The 19,617-nt window shown below is 30.1% G+C and overlaps 1 protein-coding gene across 1 annotated transcript; it reads right to left on the reverse strand.

The window, feature by feature from the left end:
- Window positions 1-10,147: 10,147 nt before the first annotated feature.
- On the reverse strand, window positions 10,148-13,016 carry LOC102598597 (plant UBX domain-containing protein 10-like). The gene is made up of 4 exons (XM_006344371.2): window positions 12,178-13,016; window positions 11,242-11,415; window positions 10,853-11,149; window positions 10,148-10,615 (listed from the first exon to the last, which is right to left on the reverse strand). The coding sequence occupies exons 1-4, from the start codon at window positions 12,760-12,762 to the stop codon at window positions 10,388-10,390; spliced, it is 1,284 nt and encodes a 427-aa protein (XP_006344433.1). The 5' UTR covers window positions 12,763-13,016; the 3' UTR covers window positions 10,148-10,387.
- Window positions 13,017-19,617: the final 6,601 nt, after the last annotated feature.

Here is a 19,617-nt window from a genome sequence, read left to right on the forward strand (position 1 = left end):
ATGAATGATAGGAAGGAGAAGGAGAAGTCGCGAGCGAGAATCAAACTTTGCACCTCTTAGCTTTTTCATAAATAGTGTTTATTGTCCACAAATTTGATGATAGGAGCTGGAAAATGTGTTAATATGAGGTGCAAAAAATATCTGAAATTTATATGACAAGCTTCCTTCATAAAATAATTATCGACAATTAAAAAAAAAACATTCCCCAAATTTTATAGGGTGCTTCAGAACAATAATATAAGAATACATATTCATAATATCACTGAGACAAAAAAAAACTAAGCAAAAAACCTATAGCTGAAACATAATTGGGAAATGAAGAAGATATCTCTTAAATATCTAATGCTAGAGTATAACTGGAGCTACAAAATTCCTTCATTTGTCTTGTAAAGCAAGTTGTTCATACCAGCATGGGTTGTGGTGTACTGGTGGGAGTGCGATCAATACTCGTTTAATCCAACCTATTTACTTGAATGTCTCCTTTTGTTTTGAAGCATTTTATTCATGTGAATAATTCGAACAATTTTTTTTCTTTTTTTTTTAAATTAATAATTTCTTCTTTCCTTTGTTTTTTTTTTGGTCGTTTTGTGTTTTTCATTTTTTTTTCTTCTTCTTTTGTCATTTTATTTATTTTAGAAGCAATTAATGCACCATATAATAATACTAATTAATGCACATTAATAAAATAAAAAAAAAATTCTTCCAAACAATTAAGGATATTCACTTTTTGTTTCCCTTTCTCTTGTTGATTTTTTTTTTGTTTGGTTTTATCTTTTTTCCCTCTCTTTTTTCGGTTACATTATCTTTTTTTTTATCCGTTAAAATAATTTTGTATTTTTTTTATCGCTTTTTAAAAAATAAAAAATATATAAACTTACTATTTTTAGATTAATAAAAAAACAAAAAAAAAACCATTATAATAAGAAATAACTAAGAAAAATACCACATACCACTAGCTTATTCTTCAAAATCACCTTTAAACGGTCTTAAAAATTTAAATATGATATTGTTCGCAACACATTTTCATAAGCGCTGAAAATTAACTTCAAGCAAAATAAATAAAAAGAAAATGTGATTTTTATTGATAAATCGTTGTGAGTACAATTTTGTTGTTCTCTTAATTCTTCTCTCTTAAACTTCTCCAAGATTCGAGGGCCTACAGTAGCGTACTTCTCGAATTGTTGGATGATGTAGACCTTCTTGAGATGTGTTTGATCTCCGGAAACGTCGGGAAGCAATTCGTCGTTTCAAGTCGATCTCCGGGAAGAATTCTGTTAACCACTTCTTCAAAGAGCTATGTAGTTGGTGTTGTCGCTTTCTCCAATCCTTGTAGAATGCTTGTTGAAGAATTTTCTTAATCTCCTTAGAATGTCATGTACATTCCCTATTTATATTCCAACTCTGGTTCAATGGAAATGTGGATCTCAATTGTGGAAGAATATGGTACAAAATAGGGACGACATTGAAAAATTTATATGGTGGGAACCTAAGGGTGGAACTTTTACTGTTTCATATGATAGTTGGACCCAGCTAGGTCCTCTTTACACATATCAAACTGAAGTACAAACTTGTCACTCTTTGATGGACATTGAGTTTTTCATGAATAAAGTAGGGTGGGATTATGATAGTATGTATGATCATCTGCCTTATCATGTTCTGGAACATATTAGGCAACATATGGATCATATTAGACAGACTGATATGGGAGACAAACCGTGGTGGATCGAGACAAGCACCAAAAACTTCTCAGTTAAGAGTGCTTGGGAGATTTTGAGGAAAAAAAATGAAGTAGATGAAAATTTAAAGATGATATAGGTGCAAGATCTTCCTTTTAAGGTATATTTCTTTAGTTAGAGGGTTTGGACTAATATAGTTCCAATAGCTGTTGTTGTAGATCATTGGAATCCTAATCAGTCTCAACTTTGCTTATGTTGTACTGTTCCAGCAAGAGAAACTATGGAACACTTATTTTTGAAAGGTGAAATTGCCAACAAACTGTGGCAATATTTCTCATATGCACCTGGAATATTAGGGACTTGGATTCAGTTGAAGCAATCTATCAAAAAACAGTGGCATATTCAAGGAAATACTAGGCAAAAGGTGATTTTTCAAGTTATTCCTAATCTAATCTTATGGTTCTTATGGAAAAGGAGAATTATTGTGCTTCATGGTGGTAATTACACCACAAGTAAAGTGATTTGGGACATTAATAGTATTATTCATAAATTTATGAAGTTAAAGTTTCAATATACTGATGTCCTCTCCACTTGGTCTCAGATGGTTGCTCTATTGGATGTTTTCAGACCTAGGTTTGTCTCTAAATGGGTTAAATGGAATCCTCCACTATCTGGGTGGTTGAAATGTAATACAGATGGGGCATCTAGAGGTAATTCTGGACCTAGTGTTGCTGCCTTTTGAATCAGAAATCATGAAGGTTCGCTGGTGATTGCTAAGGGGGTAAGGATTTCTGATTCTACTAATCTAGTTGCTGAAGCTATTGCTATTAGAGAAGGTCTTCAATGTTGTTTGGAAAACAACTTTCCAAACATTATAAACAGACTCATTGGCTTTGGTATATATGCTGAAGGGAGAGTGGGAAATACCTTGGAATGTGACAATGGAGGTCAATTCCATCAATAAATTGAAGAATTCCATGTCAGTAAGAGTACAACACTCCTTAAGGGAGGGAAGTACTTTTGCTGATTTTTTTGCTTACTTGGTTTTTCTTTTTGCAGGTACATATGAATTTAGATCTTTCCAAGAGGTTCCGAATACAGCCAAGAGAATTATCATCTTAGATAAACAAAGCACACCACAGTTGAGGATAAGTCAGTCAAACACTACAAGAGTATAAATGGTTTGATTTGAATACACTTTACATAAGATATTTGATAAAGTTATATTAGATGATAAAAGTTACTACACATTGTATGATGTCTAGATGAAATTCAGTTGGTTGATATACCATACACCTGGTGAGAGTTTAGGGTGTTTCATATGGTATTAAATCAAGACTCATAGATTATAGCAGTCTATTAACATCTATAGTAGGTCTATTATTTCATAATACACATAGCAAAATAATTTCGAAATTGTTTATTTCGAACGATCAGTCCAAAAGAGGAAAGAAAATTGGTTGGGTTCAATTATGTACCTAACTAGTTGCTCAAGTCCAGAATACTTTGCATAACCTGTACAATAGTGCAAATCCCAGAAATACATCCACAACCTCGCAAAAAAATGTCAGAAATTAGTAATTCCTTTACGATTTAAGCTCGGTGATGGTATTAATCCTATTTTTGGGTTCAACCCACTGAAGATTAGATCTAAGAAGATGAACTAATTTCAACTAACCTGAGGTTAAATGGATGGATTACCAACAATACTCTTTCCACATAATCTACATGAGCTTGGATCCACATGAAATTTATGATGAGAGTCATGGATAGATTGAGATGAATTTAAATGGAAGTGAGTAGGCAAAATACCAAGGGGTTTCAAGGGTATACACTTACGCCTAATTGAAGTCGAGTTTCAGCTCCGATTTGATGATGTATCGAGGAAGAGGCATTGTACCTGCAAGTACTCTTCATCTTCCACTTCCTTAATTTTGTTTTTTGATCTTTCTTAGTTGGTAGGTGTTGTATTTTAGAGATCGTTTGGTACAAATATTGATAATGCATGGATTAGCAACACATGAATTAGTAATGCAGGGATTAGTAGTGTAGGAATTATTTTTTGTCAAGTGTTTGGTTCGTCGCTTTTCACTTGATCTTGTGTTTCATTTAAAACTCTACAAAAAAAATTCTTTCCTATTATACCCTTTGTGTTATTATGAGATTGTTTATTTCATGTAATTAGGTCAAGGTAGATAACCGCCGAACAATATATTTTTTTTTTGTAGGATTATCTATTCCATTTAACTAGTTAAGCTATATATATATATTGTTTTAAGGTGTGATGTATGTATTTTCTATTTATTTTTTGGTCAAATATATCTTAAACTTAACATAGATTTAACACTACTTAAATTGTTCAATACCTAAAGCTTGTTTAAAAAAAAAAAAGCTCAAGTGGTTAATCGACAAACTATCTTGAATAAAAAAATATTAGTGAAATCATTAAATTACATTAAATGGATTTGGAGATTTTTTAAAAAAACATTTATAACCATTCCAATATAAATAAAAAAGAAATTAAATTACAAAAGAAATTTAGAAAAAAGAATACGGGGATAGTTTAGTCATTTGGGGGTCTAGGTTTGTTAAACCTTGGATTAGTCATCCCTCCATTTTCTAGGGATAAGATAAGACCACATAAGGTGGATAAGCAATTCATGGATTAAACTAAATAAAGTAACCAAACAATGTATTAGATGGACTAAATTTTAATTCATGGACTATTCTATTTAATACCGCCTACCAAACGGGTCCTTAGTGTTTTGCTTATTTATTTTGGTGGGCTGTTCATTTAGGCAACCCACATCATTTTGTATATATTTTATATTAGTTTAATAAAAATCCTGACCCATGTGGTCTTTGTTTTAAAAAAAAAAAGTTTGCATATGATTGGCCAAAGGATGTTATTTTGACACTTGGCAGATTGTGATTGGTTCTTGCATTTGACTGAGACTACTACCTCATTTGGACATGTGGCGTCACCTTGTTGGTCTTGGATGCCTAGTCACTGTGACATGTGGCATGTGTTTGGGCTTCAAGGTGAAATGGACCTTGGACTTGAAGTTAATAAAAATGGACTTATTTATTTGTAAAGCTCAAATTAATCATTCAACCCAAATAAACATGAATTTAATCCAAATTTCGTATGAAATTAATCTAATAAAATTTCTATGTCTACATATATTCTCTGGTAGTTTCGAGTCTTCTGAAATATAATTCTGTCAAAACGATTCATATTTTTGATACGTCGACATTTAAAAAAAAAAAAAAGATGGAGGAAGGAAAGAAGGTTGAAGACAAAAAAAAATCATTAATGACATTGGAAGTAGGAAAAATAATTATTTGATCAATTTCGTTAATTTTAAAAATTAAATCAATTTTTTGATAAAGCAAATGATCTAATTTACCCTTCGCAATAATTCAGCCTGAAAATAATAAATGGCTCTGATACCATAATATGAATTATAAAATTTAATCAAACAATGTAGAAGTTTTTCTAAATGAATGTCAATGCTAAAATAATAATAAAAAAAGATAGAAGAAAAATAACAAATTTGGTATTTTTAATTCATTCTTGTATCTTTTTGTTACAAAAAAATAGATATATATGGACATGTATATGAAATATCTCTCTTTTCGAATCTTTATCAAGTTTCTCAAATCTCTTTAATCGCAAATTTAAGTACATGAGATCCACCTTTGACCACATGATTTGTGGGATGCATTATCAATTTGAAGAGCGGATGCTATAGAAGGAGATTTCGTCCACTTAGAATATAATCTTATCCATTACTTAATAAAATTTGAAAAAATTTCAACGAAAGACCCCAATTGAACGTCTTCTATTCCACTTGAGTTACTTATACCTGAGCTTTCGAAAAATATTAATTTCAACGAGCGAGTACAATAAACAATCCTCCTTAAAAATACAAGGAAACAATTTTAAAATATAAGCATTGAACGACACACCTCTTACTTTATACTTGCAGAAAAAACGAAAGACGTATATACCTCAATATGTATCTAAGCTCGGGATTAAAAATACTTTCAAAAGGTACTTTGATTTCTATTTTAACAAAATCATAATTTTAGAAATCAAAGCGACTAATAGAAGATTCAATATGACATTCACCACAAAAAGAGCTCGTATTGATTTTGCTATGATTGAAGACAAACTATCGTATAAAGATAAACAAAGATTTAATAAGAGTACTCTAGATTTAGGGATACGCTATAGAGAAACTTTTGATTCCATAATGATAGATGTGTCTCTAACCACTGAATGTAGGATTGACGTAGAAGTTACCTTTAGATTTTTCCCTACAAAAATATTCTAAGATATTGCTTCAAATAGAATTAGGGTGCAATGGAAGCTCAAAAATTCTTCTTAAAATAAATCGACAAAATATCATGTACTCGCAAAATGTGTAATTTAATTTAGAATAAGTTTGGTTTGTACGATAAAAGCCACGCATTTTAGAAATGCACTCATGAAAAAAGAATTTTATATGCAAGTCAAAAATAGTAGACTTAGTATATCATCAATTTAAAGTTGTGAAAACACTTTCAAAATTATGTATCTTACATAAGGTATCGGGACCAAATTAGGGAACACGTCAAGTAATGGTCTCCAATACTTTTTTGTCTCACCAACATAAATTCAGTCATTATTTAATTTTAATTCTACAAAATTTATCATAAATAGATTTTTACGAATGACATAATCGAAATTCATATATATTATCTGGCTCGTCAATTGTACCAATCGAGATAATGAGGCTGAGGCTGGGAATGAGGCTAGAGAGGCTGATCGATCTAGATAATGATGACGCTTAAGGATTTCTTCTATTAGCATGGAGGATTAAGAATATTTTTGAAAGATAGTTCGATTCTTATTTTAACAAAATCATAATTTTAAAGATCAAATGACTAATAAAGAACTCAATATGTTATTCACCACAAAAAGAGCTCATATTGATTTTTCTATGATGGAAGACAAATCATCGTATGGAGATAAATAAGAATTTAATTGGAGTACTCTAGATTTTTTGGTACGATATAGAATATGTTTTAATTCGATGTGTTTCTAATCACTGAATGTATGATTGAAGCATAAATTACCTTGAGAAGTTTTTCTACAAATATATTCTAAGATATTATTTCAAATTGAATGGGGTGCAAGGAAGGCTTGAAAATACCTTTTAGAATAAATCGACACAATGTCATATACTCACAAAATGTGTAACTTAATTTGGAATACATTTGGTTTATACGATAAAGTCACTCCTAAAAAACGAATTTTACATGCAAGTCAAAAATAGTAGACTTAGTAGTATATCTACTAATCTAAAGTTGCGAAAACACTTCCAAAATTATGTGTCTTACATAAGATATCGAGACAAAACCAAGTTAAACCTATGTATTCTAAATCAAGTTTTGGCTTACTATACTTGTTTGACATTAAAGAGCAAGAAATCTTCATTTGTAACAGACACAAAGTTAAAAGATGAAGAGAAGTGGTTATATGATTAGGTGGGTCAGATCGGGCTAACATGTGTGTAAGTCTAATAAAAACAGATAGTTTAAGTTTTACATGTTGAAAAGAAGGTGAAAAAGATTTAAAAAAATACCTATTAACTTTTGATTTTTAGTTATCTTTGCCATTCAACTTTCTATAGAAAATAAATCATGGGGATCAGATCGTGGCAGTTTATTGATTTACTAATGAATAAAAAAAGGTAAAAATTTCAAGAATTCATAGTGTAATGATGAAATTACATCATATTCCTATTCTTTTTGTAATTACAATAATTCCATAAATTTTATACATTTTGAAGACATACTATCAAGATATATTAATTTTTCATACATTATGTATCCAACTGTTGCACTTAAAAAGAAAAAAAATAATGGAAAATCCAGTTACTATTCCATAAATACGCTATTTTGTTTCTTCTTACTGTCAATCAGTGAAACGTAAATCCTAATAGAACAAACAAATTCAAAATTCAAAATCCCTATTCATTGTTCTTCCTGTTTGATCGAATCACCTTTCAAATTAGATTCAAAATTTTTCTTTGATAAGATACCTGATGAATATTTCGATTTTGTTAAGGCAATCAAGAATATGGGAAAGTGAGGTTAGATATGAACGATACATGAGTGATTGTATGGTGATATTTCATTCGTGAATCTAATTTCAGTCATTGCAGGTGAATTGAATATTGATGAATTGAAGAAAAAAAATGAGATTCGGTACATTGCAGAAGGTAATTAATCTCTATTGATTATTAGGAATGATATGAGAGTAAAGTTGTACGAGGGGAAGAAACATGAATTTGAATTTGCTATGTATCCACTCTGTATTGATATAACATATAAAAATATTGAAGAGATATGTGCAACTTTTCGACACTTGTTTTTTGGGGATTTATCTAACTACGAAAGAACACACTTCTCCTTCTCAATGTTTACCTTCGCCATTACTAATGGATCATGCACTTTTTTAGATCTATTTTCAACCCAACCAACAACATCGAAATCATAAACACGATCAATGTTAGATGAGTCTAATTGTATAATTCCAATACTAAAAGAAGGTGCATTATCCATATTTATCAGGAATTTGATGATGAAAAAATAAAAAAATAAATAGTATGAACAGTAAGTTGGAGAAGATGAAAAATGTACCTATTTCAGTGTTGAATTTGTTTTGATGGAAGAGAGAACAATTTTGATTTTTAAATTGTAACGAAAGAATTAACTAATAAAATTGTGATAGTGAAAATAGGAAGAGATTGATGGAGTGAAATAAGGAAGAGATAAAAGTGGGTTTTGGGAATGTGAAGTTATATATCCGGGCGGTTGAGGTTTTGGGAGTAAAATAAGAGATTTTAGTAATATTTTGAAATGATAGAGAATAATAGAAACTACGATAAATAAAGGTGTGTATATAATAAATTTTTCAAGCTAAATTTTTTGAAATAGTCATCCATTTCAATTTCAATTTCAATTATACTATACTCCATTTGTAATTTAGTCTTCATTAAATATAAGAAAATATGAGAAGATTGCTTCGTTTTTTTTTCTTTTTTAATTTCAATCATTTACTGAAAACTTAATTTTAAGATAACACTAAATAAGGGTATAATGATAAATTTATCTAATTGCTTAAAGAGCGTGCAAGCAAAAGTCTGTAATCAAAAGTCATGTAGGGAATTTATTTTTTATTTTATTATTTTGAAAATCAAAATTGGATAACAAGAATTATCGTCTATCAAATATTTATTTAAAATTCAAAATTTTAGTTTCTTTTTGTAAAATATCTTTAGTCGCTTTGCAATTGACTCTTAATAAAAAAAAGTTTATTCAATTATCTTAAAATTTGATAATACTTAATACTACGGTTAATATTCTTTTTAATGGTGTTATATTTTTTTAATATTAATTTTAATTCGTGAAGTGAATTCCACTAATTGTTATAGAAATTTTGTGAAATTTTTTAATCTAAGGATGCCTTCTAAGCCTTATGGAATATGATTTTCTTAAGACATTGATAAAGAGGTTACAAACCTTCCAATAGCTTCTTAAGTAAATCATTCTTTAGGGTGTCAAAATGAGTTCAAATGTAGGTAACTCGTTCAATTTGTTCAAAATTTTATGGATTGGACTCAAGATAATTTGAATTGTGTTCAATCTCAATCCACTCAAACATTAATTCATTTTTTTTAGAAAATTAATTGAGCCCAATTTAATCTCTAATTTCAACCCGTTTTAAGATTATTTATCATTGATGTAATGTATCTTCCTATATTGATAGTATGTATTACTGTCATTTTGCATCTTCTAAGATTTATCTATCAATTTGTAACTTTTTTTGAAATTCAAAATGTGGTTATAAAAGTACAATATGTTAAAATTATTGAGATTAAACTAGTCAAATTGGACGGGTCATGATCCAACCCAATTTTTAATCCATTTGAGTCTAATCCATTTGAGGTCAAGTAAACTTGTGCAGATCATGACCCAACATGCTTTCTATTTTAACTAATACTTTTAATATCTTCAATTTCAACCCCACCCATTTGACACTCCTCACCACATCCTTTGGTGACAGTGGGATCATGACCCAATCCGTTTTCAATTTCAAACCATTTTAATATCTTCAATTTTAACCCCGCCCATTTGACACCCTGCATCCTTTGATGATAGTAAATCATTCAAATCAACATCAAATGTATGAGTCTATCATTAAAATCAACTTTTCTCTATACATGAGTTACTCTATGCTTAGCGCTGAAATACATGAGTAATGATTTTATCATTAAAATTAATGATTTACGTAAGAAAATTAATGAAATACTGTCAAAACAAATATGTATAGACTATAGAGTATCATATAAATCATTATAATTCTCAGCATTGAACTTATCCTAACATAAATCTAAGGGCTCAAACATACTATCTGCTGCAATTTTAATACTAATTTTTTGCACATAAATTTATGTTCGACCATACTGAGTTGAAATGAACCCAATGTCATGTGACTGCTTAAATCTTGTTCTTGTTAACGATATGAGAACTATATAATCCAAAGAAAGTAAAAACATATAAATAGTAATGTATAATTTGCGCGTATAAATGTCATATACGCTTTGGTACAGAGTATGATACCAAATATTTTGATGCTATGACGATTAATTATGACTTCAAAGAAGCTCTAAGAAGAGGCTTGCTTTAGGATGAAGGCCTGCATCTTTGAGTGTTACTCCCATTTGATCCACACCATACACTTTCCTTGGAAAGTTTGATATCAGTCTGTAATTTCCAACTCCAGGCAATCCTAGTGAATCGACGTACCTAAAAATTGCTTGAATCTTGTCTGTTGATGAGAAGCTCTGCTCCCTCCTCTCACCATTTGGAAACCGAATTGCAATCTGCATATAATTCATCAAGAAAGTGAATATCCACGCAAGGTACATATATACCAATTATCAGTATGTCACGGATTTTAAGTTATATACACTGACATGTTACTTGCCATTTATTCTAAGTTACCAATCATGCTTATTTATAAATAGAGATACTTACAATTACCTCTTAAACGACCTGATTGTGTAATTTACTACCATCAATAATATATATAACTCATATGCAACACCAAGAGATATTACCTGAGTCATTTGAGCATTTTCCCCTGCTGTTGCGTTGGTAGGCTCTTTCTTCTTGCTTGAATGTGATTGTGTTGTATTTTGCATAATTGTTTTGGCAAAGATAGAATCTTTTTTCTTGCTAGATTGGGATAGTGACGGATTTTGCGTTGTTGCTATGGCAGAAGTAACTTCTTTTTGCTTACTGGATTGGATCTGTGTTGGATTTGGTTTAGGTTTCTCTTGATTTGATTTATTTGGAACATGTTCTGGTTTTGAATTCCGCTGCGAGGGCATTATGTTCTTGAGTTTCTCTTTCTCCTGAAAAAAATGTGAAGGAAGTTGGTTTGATATCCAGTTTTCTCTTGATAAGAAGAAATATAGAGCTAGTAATACAATAAACAGAAATGGACCTCATCAATCTGAAGAGATGCAATGTAAGCTACATCTTGTTCTTCCCTTAGTCGACGATCCGCCCTTAACTTTTCCTGCTCTCTGACCCTTCCACTGCCAAAAGCCAATCCTTGTTCTTCCATTGTTCTTTGTAATATCTCCACTAATTCAGCTGGAGAAACTGGACCTTCCAACTATTCAAAGCAAGTAAAAAAAAAGTGTAAGTACCATCTTAAGTGCATTCACCAACTTCATAAAAATTGTTGATTAGACTGAATACAGAATACAAGTTCTTTTCCTCAATGCTAATGGACTATCAAACTGCAATTCATGACAGTGAAGACATATTACTACTTGCCAAACTTTTGCTTTCTACAATTTGTTAGTGCTTTCCCTGATATGTTTTTGATAACCTTGGTGTTCGTGGCCAACTTATGAGCACCTCGACTAGTTCTACGGGATACCTAACACCTCCCACCAGCAACAGGGACTCGGTAACTTTGTCCATCAAGGTTAGAATAAATAGGAAGAAATCGCTTAGTTTATTATCTCTTCTGGAAATTGAACCTAAGACCTCGTGGTGCCCAGTCCACTTCATTGACCACTAGGTCACACCCTTGGTGCGCTTTCCCTGAATTCTAGTTGAGTCTTATTACAGATATCTAAGTCATTTCATCAATCCTGAAGCAGGGGAATTTTTTTTTCTTCTGTTTCATTTTTATGGTTGTTGGATACATTAAGCTCCCACTATGCATGAGGTTTGGGGAAATGGTTGGACCATAGTGGGGTCTATTACACATATCTTGTACCGGGTTGTTTCTACATTTGGACCTATGACCTCTAAGTCACACGACAACAACTCTTACCGTCTTGGAGTTATACACAATATTTATACAAATAGGTGGACAATACAACAAAAAATGAACTGAAATTGAAAATAATCAACTCTAGTTCACCTGTTGCAGCACAGCTATGCTATCTCCAGGAGCAGGAGCTACAAGGGCACAAAAAGGGAAGCTTGAAGCCCTTAGACTTGTAGCCATCTGCAACCCCTCCCCTCTATCAGCAAGTGCACCCCAACAAACATAATTTGCATCAAGAAACTGCACCACAAGATCACAACACAAAGTCTCACTGCAGAAAGGAGGAGTAAAAGGGTGTTGTGGAGAGTGAAAGTACACAAACAAGAACTTGTGCTCATCCTTTGCTATCTTTAGTGCATCCATAAACTTACAAGCATAGAAAAATGGATGCTCAGTTCCATATTCTTGCTCAAAATTGTTCAAAAACGCCCATTCTTCTTGGACCATTGAAGGAAAATCAAATGGATCTTGAAAAGGGAATTCATAAGGGTGTTGGTAAGGAAAATTTGGATGAGGTAATTGTTCTTGATGATTTCTTCTTCCTCCAATTCTCATTAAGTCCATTCCTTGATCCATTACTCTTGAAAATCCTCCCATTATACTACGAGGAAGACTAACCATCCTTCTAACAATTCCATTATAAGATTGCCCTGTTGATCTTCCACTTGAAAAAGACATTACTAATCAAGAATATTGTTGTGTTTTTGTGTCCTTAAGAATATAAGAGAAAAGATTGAATCTTTAAACTCAATTTGCAAAGAGTGAGTCTTGTAAGTGTGAAATGAAGCTGTATATGGTTTAAGGGGAATCCAAGAAATAACTTTTACTGTATCAAATGAAGGGACATAATTTCTTGATGTTAGTCAAAATTACTTTTGGGAATTCTTGCTTTTATCAGACTTTAAGAAAAGTAAATTCTGGGAATATTGTCTTAAGCAAATTTTTTCATATTTGTCTTCTTTTACATGATTTCAACAAGGGTACTTTGTACTTGGAATAAATCTAGTGGTGATATTAAATAGTACTATGGCATTTTGTTTGTCTCCATATCAAGATTAGATTCCAAGTTAGTTCACTATACTACTTCTTTCTTGATCAACAACCATATCTAAAAGGGTAATTAAAGCAGACTAAAGCATCTTTTTAAAACTCCTTTGATCTTTAGCTTATGTATTAAATATAAGATGGTTACCAAAAAGTGTTGTTATTTACCAAGAGTGCTAGAAATTTGACAACTGTTCCCATCCTTTATGGTGAGAATAGGTAAGCACTTAGCAGTTGTTTGGTATAGCGTATAAGAATAATACTGAATATGATATATTAGTAATACTGAGTTCAGTATCTAGTTTGCTTATTAAATGAATAAGGTACATTAGAGAAAAAACAATATTGAATAGAATAGGAATAATTTCCGTATTATTACTAATGACATGGTTTATAATGTACTATAAACAACACTAGTATTGAAGAGAATTCTTACATAAGATTAAAAATACAAACAAACAAGAGATTAAATAGTATTAAAGTTAGTTAATACTTGTATTATTTCTCTAATCCCTCTTCCCAAACTACCCCTACTATTACATTTTACTTGTACAAGTATTATTAGTGCGGTGTAAAGTTTGGGCGTGAGGAACAAAGTGTACAAAAGGAGTAAAAAATATGATGTGACAAAGTATAGTTTGACAAATGTTATAAATTAGCTAAAGATGTCTATGGACTATGCATACAAATATCTTTAAAGTAGAATAAAGTATGAAGGTTCTTTGCAGGAAATGTATGGAAAAAAGTGAGAAAAGACTTGATTGGACAAAAGAAAAAGAAAACACATGGCCCGACACGTAGCTACTCTTTTTTGTTCATATGGATTACGGTATTCATATTGAAGTTCGACTATTTTATATTCGCACCACGTAGGGCTCTATTTAGAAGGAAACATTTCTTATAAAAAAATAAATTCATATCCAAGTTCAAATTCAAAACTTTTAACTAAGAGAGGTCCAACTAATATCCATTGCACCACCTCTTTCGATGGTGACACGTAGCTACTCATGTTGTTTTTTGCCAGCTTATTCTGTTTGGATGAGTTTATGAAATATTAAGAAGGGTGTTCTTGTCACTTGGAAAACGTCACACGTGGAACAGTTGGTTACATTATTAGTACAGATTGAATTTAATAGCTTTTATTAAATCGTTTATTAGTTTTTGAATAATTTATTATATATACATACATAAAATATAAGTAGTATATTTAAAAGGGAAAAGGGTCAAAAATACCCTTAAACTATGTGAAAGGAACAAAAATGTCATTCATTTATAGTTTGGCTTAAAAATGTCCTTGCCATCGATACCTTGGTTCAAAATTGCCCTTAGACTATTCGAAAGGAACAAAAATGCTCTCCGTTTGTAGTTTGGTCCAAAAATATCTTTGCCGTTAATACTTTGGTCCAAAAATGTCCTTATTGTTATTTAATGGGTCAAAAATGCTCATATTCCAAAAAAATATATCATTATTTTCTCTTTTAACACATTCTTTTTCTAATAATATTTTTTAAAATTATCAAATGTTTATCTTACTTCGATTTATAAAAAATTAAAAATTAAAATATTTCTTATTTTATTATCATTATTTTTTATCGTTATATAATATAATTAATGATGGATATACTATGATCTTATATATATGACATATATTATCTGTAGAAAGGGTACATGAAGTTATTCTATTTTATTGATAAAATGAGATTAAGAAGTAAAAAAAAATTCTTACATTTTTATTTGTTAGAAGAAAGAAAACAAGAATAGTATTCTTTAGTTATATTATAATTAGGAAGAAGATGTGTTTAAAAAGAAAAAAAAAATTATTCGAAAAAGGGCATTTTTGACCCATTTTGTAATTATAGGGGCATTTCTAGACCAAAGTATTAACTACAAGGACATTTTTGAGTCAAAGTATTGATGGTAAGGACATTTTTTTGTCCAAACTATAAATGGAAGACATTTTTATTCCTTTCACATAGTTTAAGGGCATTTTTTTTTATCCTTTTCCCTATTTAAAATTAGTTATTATTAATCTAAGTTATCGTTTAATTAATATTCATAATTTGTAAGGTACAATTTATTTTTTTCGGCTGAACACTTCTATGAATATATTAGGACGATCAAATACATTTTTATCATGTCAAAAGTTATGACAAATAGTAAAAACATAATTTTATTTCTTAAATAAATCTATAAAACAAGTACATATTCGAAAATGAGTTTACAGTACTTAGGCATAGTTTTAGTTCTGCCTCTGATATAAGATTTTAAATGTGACTGTTATCTAAAAATAGATCTAAACATTTGGGCTTTAGAGAGTTATATAAAGCCCAAAGATTCCGTGAGTCCTTTTTTAACAGATTAAATTGAAGGCCCAAAATGATATTATTTCAGTCCAGGGCCCGATTATGTTAAACAACGCAAAGCCTTGATTGATTTTGCATTTGGTTGGTTTTGATTTTTAATTTATAAATAGGTAATTTCGTTACAAGATCAAAATAGATTTTATCATTTCATACATCGGTGAAAAGAGTCTCTTTTTTTGGTGAATTTATATTCAGATCACCCTAGCTACATTTTATTAAAAATTAAAAATTCTCTACAAAAATAAATACAAACAAAAAGCGCTATACTTGATTTTAATAATCCTAATAAGATAACAAACCTCTCGTGATTCATAGGCATGTAGATAAAATTACAACTTTTGCATAGAAAAAAAGAAGTGAAATGGTCACATCACACCACATTTAGGTTCTTCCCTTAAAGCCAGATACCAATTAATATTGGTGGTGTTAGTGCCTGCCGCTTTATTATTTTTCTACTCACTCATGCATAAAGGGGTGGGGCAACATATAATATAACTTATTCATAGCTATAACTAATTAATTCACCATACTTTACTTTTACCCTCTCTTTGTCCTTTCCTCACTTCTAATGCCCCTTCTATCACAAAAAAAAAAAAAAATCTTTTTTTACTTTAATATACTAATATTTAAGTATATTCAAATATAAATACTATTTCAAATATTTATTGCTAAAAGTATAATCAAACACAATTTCATTTTCGATTCTAATTTTATATTTTTTTAAAAAGTAAAATAAAGTAAAATTGAACCCATGGCCAAATGTGTACTAAATAAATTGTTTAAGACAAATATAATATTTGAATCAAAATTATTAAGTTTGACCAAACTTGCATAACAAAGAAATCTATCTCCTCCCCTCAATGATTTTTAGCGGCAATTAATTAACGGCTATAGCTCAATTGCCGCTATATATATATTATTATTATTATTATTATTTTAGCGGTAAGTAACACTCTTTATATATGTTCCTAAAGCCTTTAGCGACATTGAATCTAATGACACTTAATTAATGTTGATAAAGACTTTAACACTCTTTATTAATATGTTTATTTATTATCGCTAAAAGTTATTTTTGTTGCCCTGCCTAGATAAACACACCACACATGTTAACTTAGCTCAACAGTGTATCAAACTCTTTGTTCCTATATTCATGTAGGCCTTCCCTAGAAAGAGCTAGTAAAAAAAGAAGAGAGAAAAATAAAATATTTGATTAAGTGTAGCTTAGCCAGCTACCTCTAATTAACTTTGAAAACCTTTGAGGATATGCCTCACTACTTGCAATTAGCAAACTCACATTGTATATATATAATTTTGTGAATAAAGCTTACTGCATGCACAATTTCTAAGAAGATATAAACCAATGCTCATGAGTCATGAAATTTGAGCAACTTGTTAAATAAATAATTAAAGAAATAAAGAATAATATCAAGGCAATGTGAGTGGGGAATCTTATACAGGGCATGCAACTTTATAAAAGGTGTGAAATGATGATAATTGTCCTCTAAAAAGATGGCTTAAAATCTCAGCAATTACAAGTTTGAAATTTGAGAGGTGACATTTCATAACAAAAACCTATATTCTCCCTTCTAACACTCAAAAGTTCCTCCTTCCTCAATCTAGAGGCAAATACATCATCACTACTCAAAATTTATCTGAATTCCATACTTTCAGTACGCAACATAAATTTATGTGGTAAAAATTCGCTACATAATCTAATACCAAGTATCTTAAAAATTAAACTTGTAAAACGTAAATTCTGAATTATGTCACTGACATTACCTGATCTCTCACTCCCCCACACACCTATTGATCAGCCAAGCTGGCAGGGGTGTGGATGGGTCTCTCTTTTCTTTATTTTAATTTGATTGTGAAAAGAAGTGATTTAAAAAAGGGTGAAGTGGGAAGCAGCAAGTGCCCCAAAACCCCATAAAGATGTTAAAGTGTGAAAAGTATGTCCTCCATACCTTTGTGCTCCTATACCAAATAGTGGCATACCACATGCTATCTCAATTACCCCCACAATATATTCATTGCCTCTTTAAACTATCATCATCATCACCTCTTTAGTGCACTCTTGCAAATGCCAATCATCTTCCTTAACTCACTTTTTTCTTAAAAAATAAAGTGAATAAATTATTTTGTCTTCTTCCCCAAAAGATTAATGCCAACAAAACTTAGACATAATAAGGTTTGATCATCATGAAACCTAATTAGGGTTATGAATTATGATAAGGCACTTGATTAAAAGAATAATTGACCTTTTAGGCATATAGCTAGGATCTACTAACAGCTAAAACATTTATTCCTTTCTAGTTTGTCCTCAAAAGATGCCTCAGTAACATGATTGATAGTTACACAAATCTCAACAACTTGCTTTAGATCATAAAATTTAAAGATTACTATTTTTTTCCGTCTTAAACTACATATTCAGTTAAATAATGTCACATAATTAGTAAGCATACAATGTTTTAGAAGTCCTTGGAATTTTTTTAAGATGTTGGCGTGTAAGTTATTTTTACTGATCAGCAAGAGTTTGTTCGACTTAGTTAAATAAAAGGAGTCTCTATTAGAGTCCGTTTGGATTAGCTAAAAAACAATATTTTTTAAGTCAAAAAATAAAAAGTCAAATTTAAATAAAATAAAAAGTAGGGGGAGTCGGATCCAGCTCTCCTCCATTACCCCTTCCCTCCATTTCGTCAAGTGCACGTCTAGATTAAAGACATGTGTCATATTTAAAGTTTAAAGGTAAAGATTATATTATATTAACAAATATCATAACCATAGTTAAGTCAACTAATTTTAGAAAACTACTCTCCAAATTTGATAAGGATTACAATATATTCTATATAAAATTTGATATTTATTAATATCATTAATTTGATATTATATTTTTGTATTTAAATATTAAATTGTAATTTTTTAGTTTTAAACCAATTATTTTTAAATGATAAAAGAATGCTATTGTGCGTTCTTTTGATTACATCTTAATTACTTCTGATCAATTCCAATGCTCTCCTTTTTTAGATCATTTTTCAGCTTATTTAATTCTACTAAACAATTGCTAGAACGGAAAATGATTTTGTTTTGTCTATTGCTACCGTACGTTTTAAAAAAAATTATATAATTAAATAATTGGAGTGGATTAGTAAGATAAATAAAATAGATATCTTCTTATTTCTTATAAAAATAGTTTAAAATAAAATTAGATTTCAACAAAATTTAATAGAAAAATATATTTAAATTGATTGGGTGACTTTTTAAGTGAAATATCAATAGTTGAGTGATTTTCTAAGTAAAATATCAATAGTTGAGTGACTTTTGAGTTATAATAATTAGTTTCATATTATATTTTAATATTTAAATATTAAATTGTAAATTAAAAATATATGATGAAATTAAAGGTATTAATAAATATCAAATTTTGTATGAAATATATTGTAATTCTTACTCAATTTGGAGAGTAGTTTTCTAAAATTAGTTGACTTAACTTTGGTTATGATATTTGTTCATATGATATAATTTTGACCTTTAAACTTTAAATATGACACATGTCTCTAATCTAGACGTGCACTTGACGAAATGGAGGGGAGCCGGATCCGGGGGAGTCCTACTTTTGATTTTTTTTTTTTTAAAGTCATTTTAAACTTATTTTAAGTTATTTCTAACTTTGTCAAACACACTCAAAAGCTAAAAATGAGTTCCAAGTATATTTGACCAACTTTTAAGTCAATCCAAAGGCTTTCGATATCAAATGTAGAAAGTCATTTGATGTGTTAAATTAATTTTCTAAATAAATAATTAGTGACTGCTAATTCTATAGGAATTTATTTTATGTGAATGTCTTCCATAAAATAAAGTCCAGATGCCCTATCTTTATTTTTATTTTTTTGCCTTTTTTTCTTTTTTGGCTCAAAAGAAAACATGTTTACTTTTTTCACTTCCTTATGGGACTATCACTGTCCCAACCATCTGGTCAGATTTATCTATTACTTAGCAATTTCATTTATTCCTTGGTTGAATGAAACATTTTGTTTGTTACTATTAATAACTTTTCATATTTCAGAAATTATTTATTAACAACATGCATAAAGTGAAGGAAAAAAGTTCAACAGTAGACTGACAAATA

The sequence above is a fragment of the Solanum tuberosum genome, unplaced genomic scaffold (assembly GCF_000226075.1).
Source record: "Solanum tuberosum cultivar DM 1-3 516 R44 unplaced genomic scaffold, SolTub_3.0 scf00055, whole genome shotgun sequence".
Taxonomy (NCBI): Eukaryota; Viridiplantae; Streptophyta; class Magnoliopsida; order Solanales; family Solanaceae; genus Solanum; species Solanum tuberosum.

Coding starts and splice junctions, on each gene's coding strand:
- LOC102598597 (XM_006344371.2), bottom strand. CDS start 12,762: ATGTCTTTTTCAAGTGGAAGATCAACAGGGCAATCTTATAATGGAATT. Junction 11,416..12,177: donor GCATAGCTGTGCTGCAACAG/GTGAACTAGAGT, acceptor TGCTTTGAATAG/TTGGAAGGTCCAGTTTCTCC. Junction 10,616..10,852: donor AAAATGCTCAAATGACTCAG/GTAATATCTCTT, acceptor AATTATATGCAG/ATTGCAATTCGGTTTCCAAA.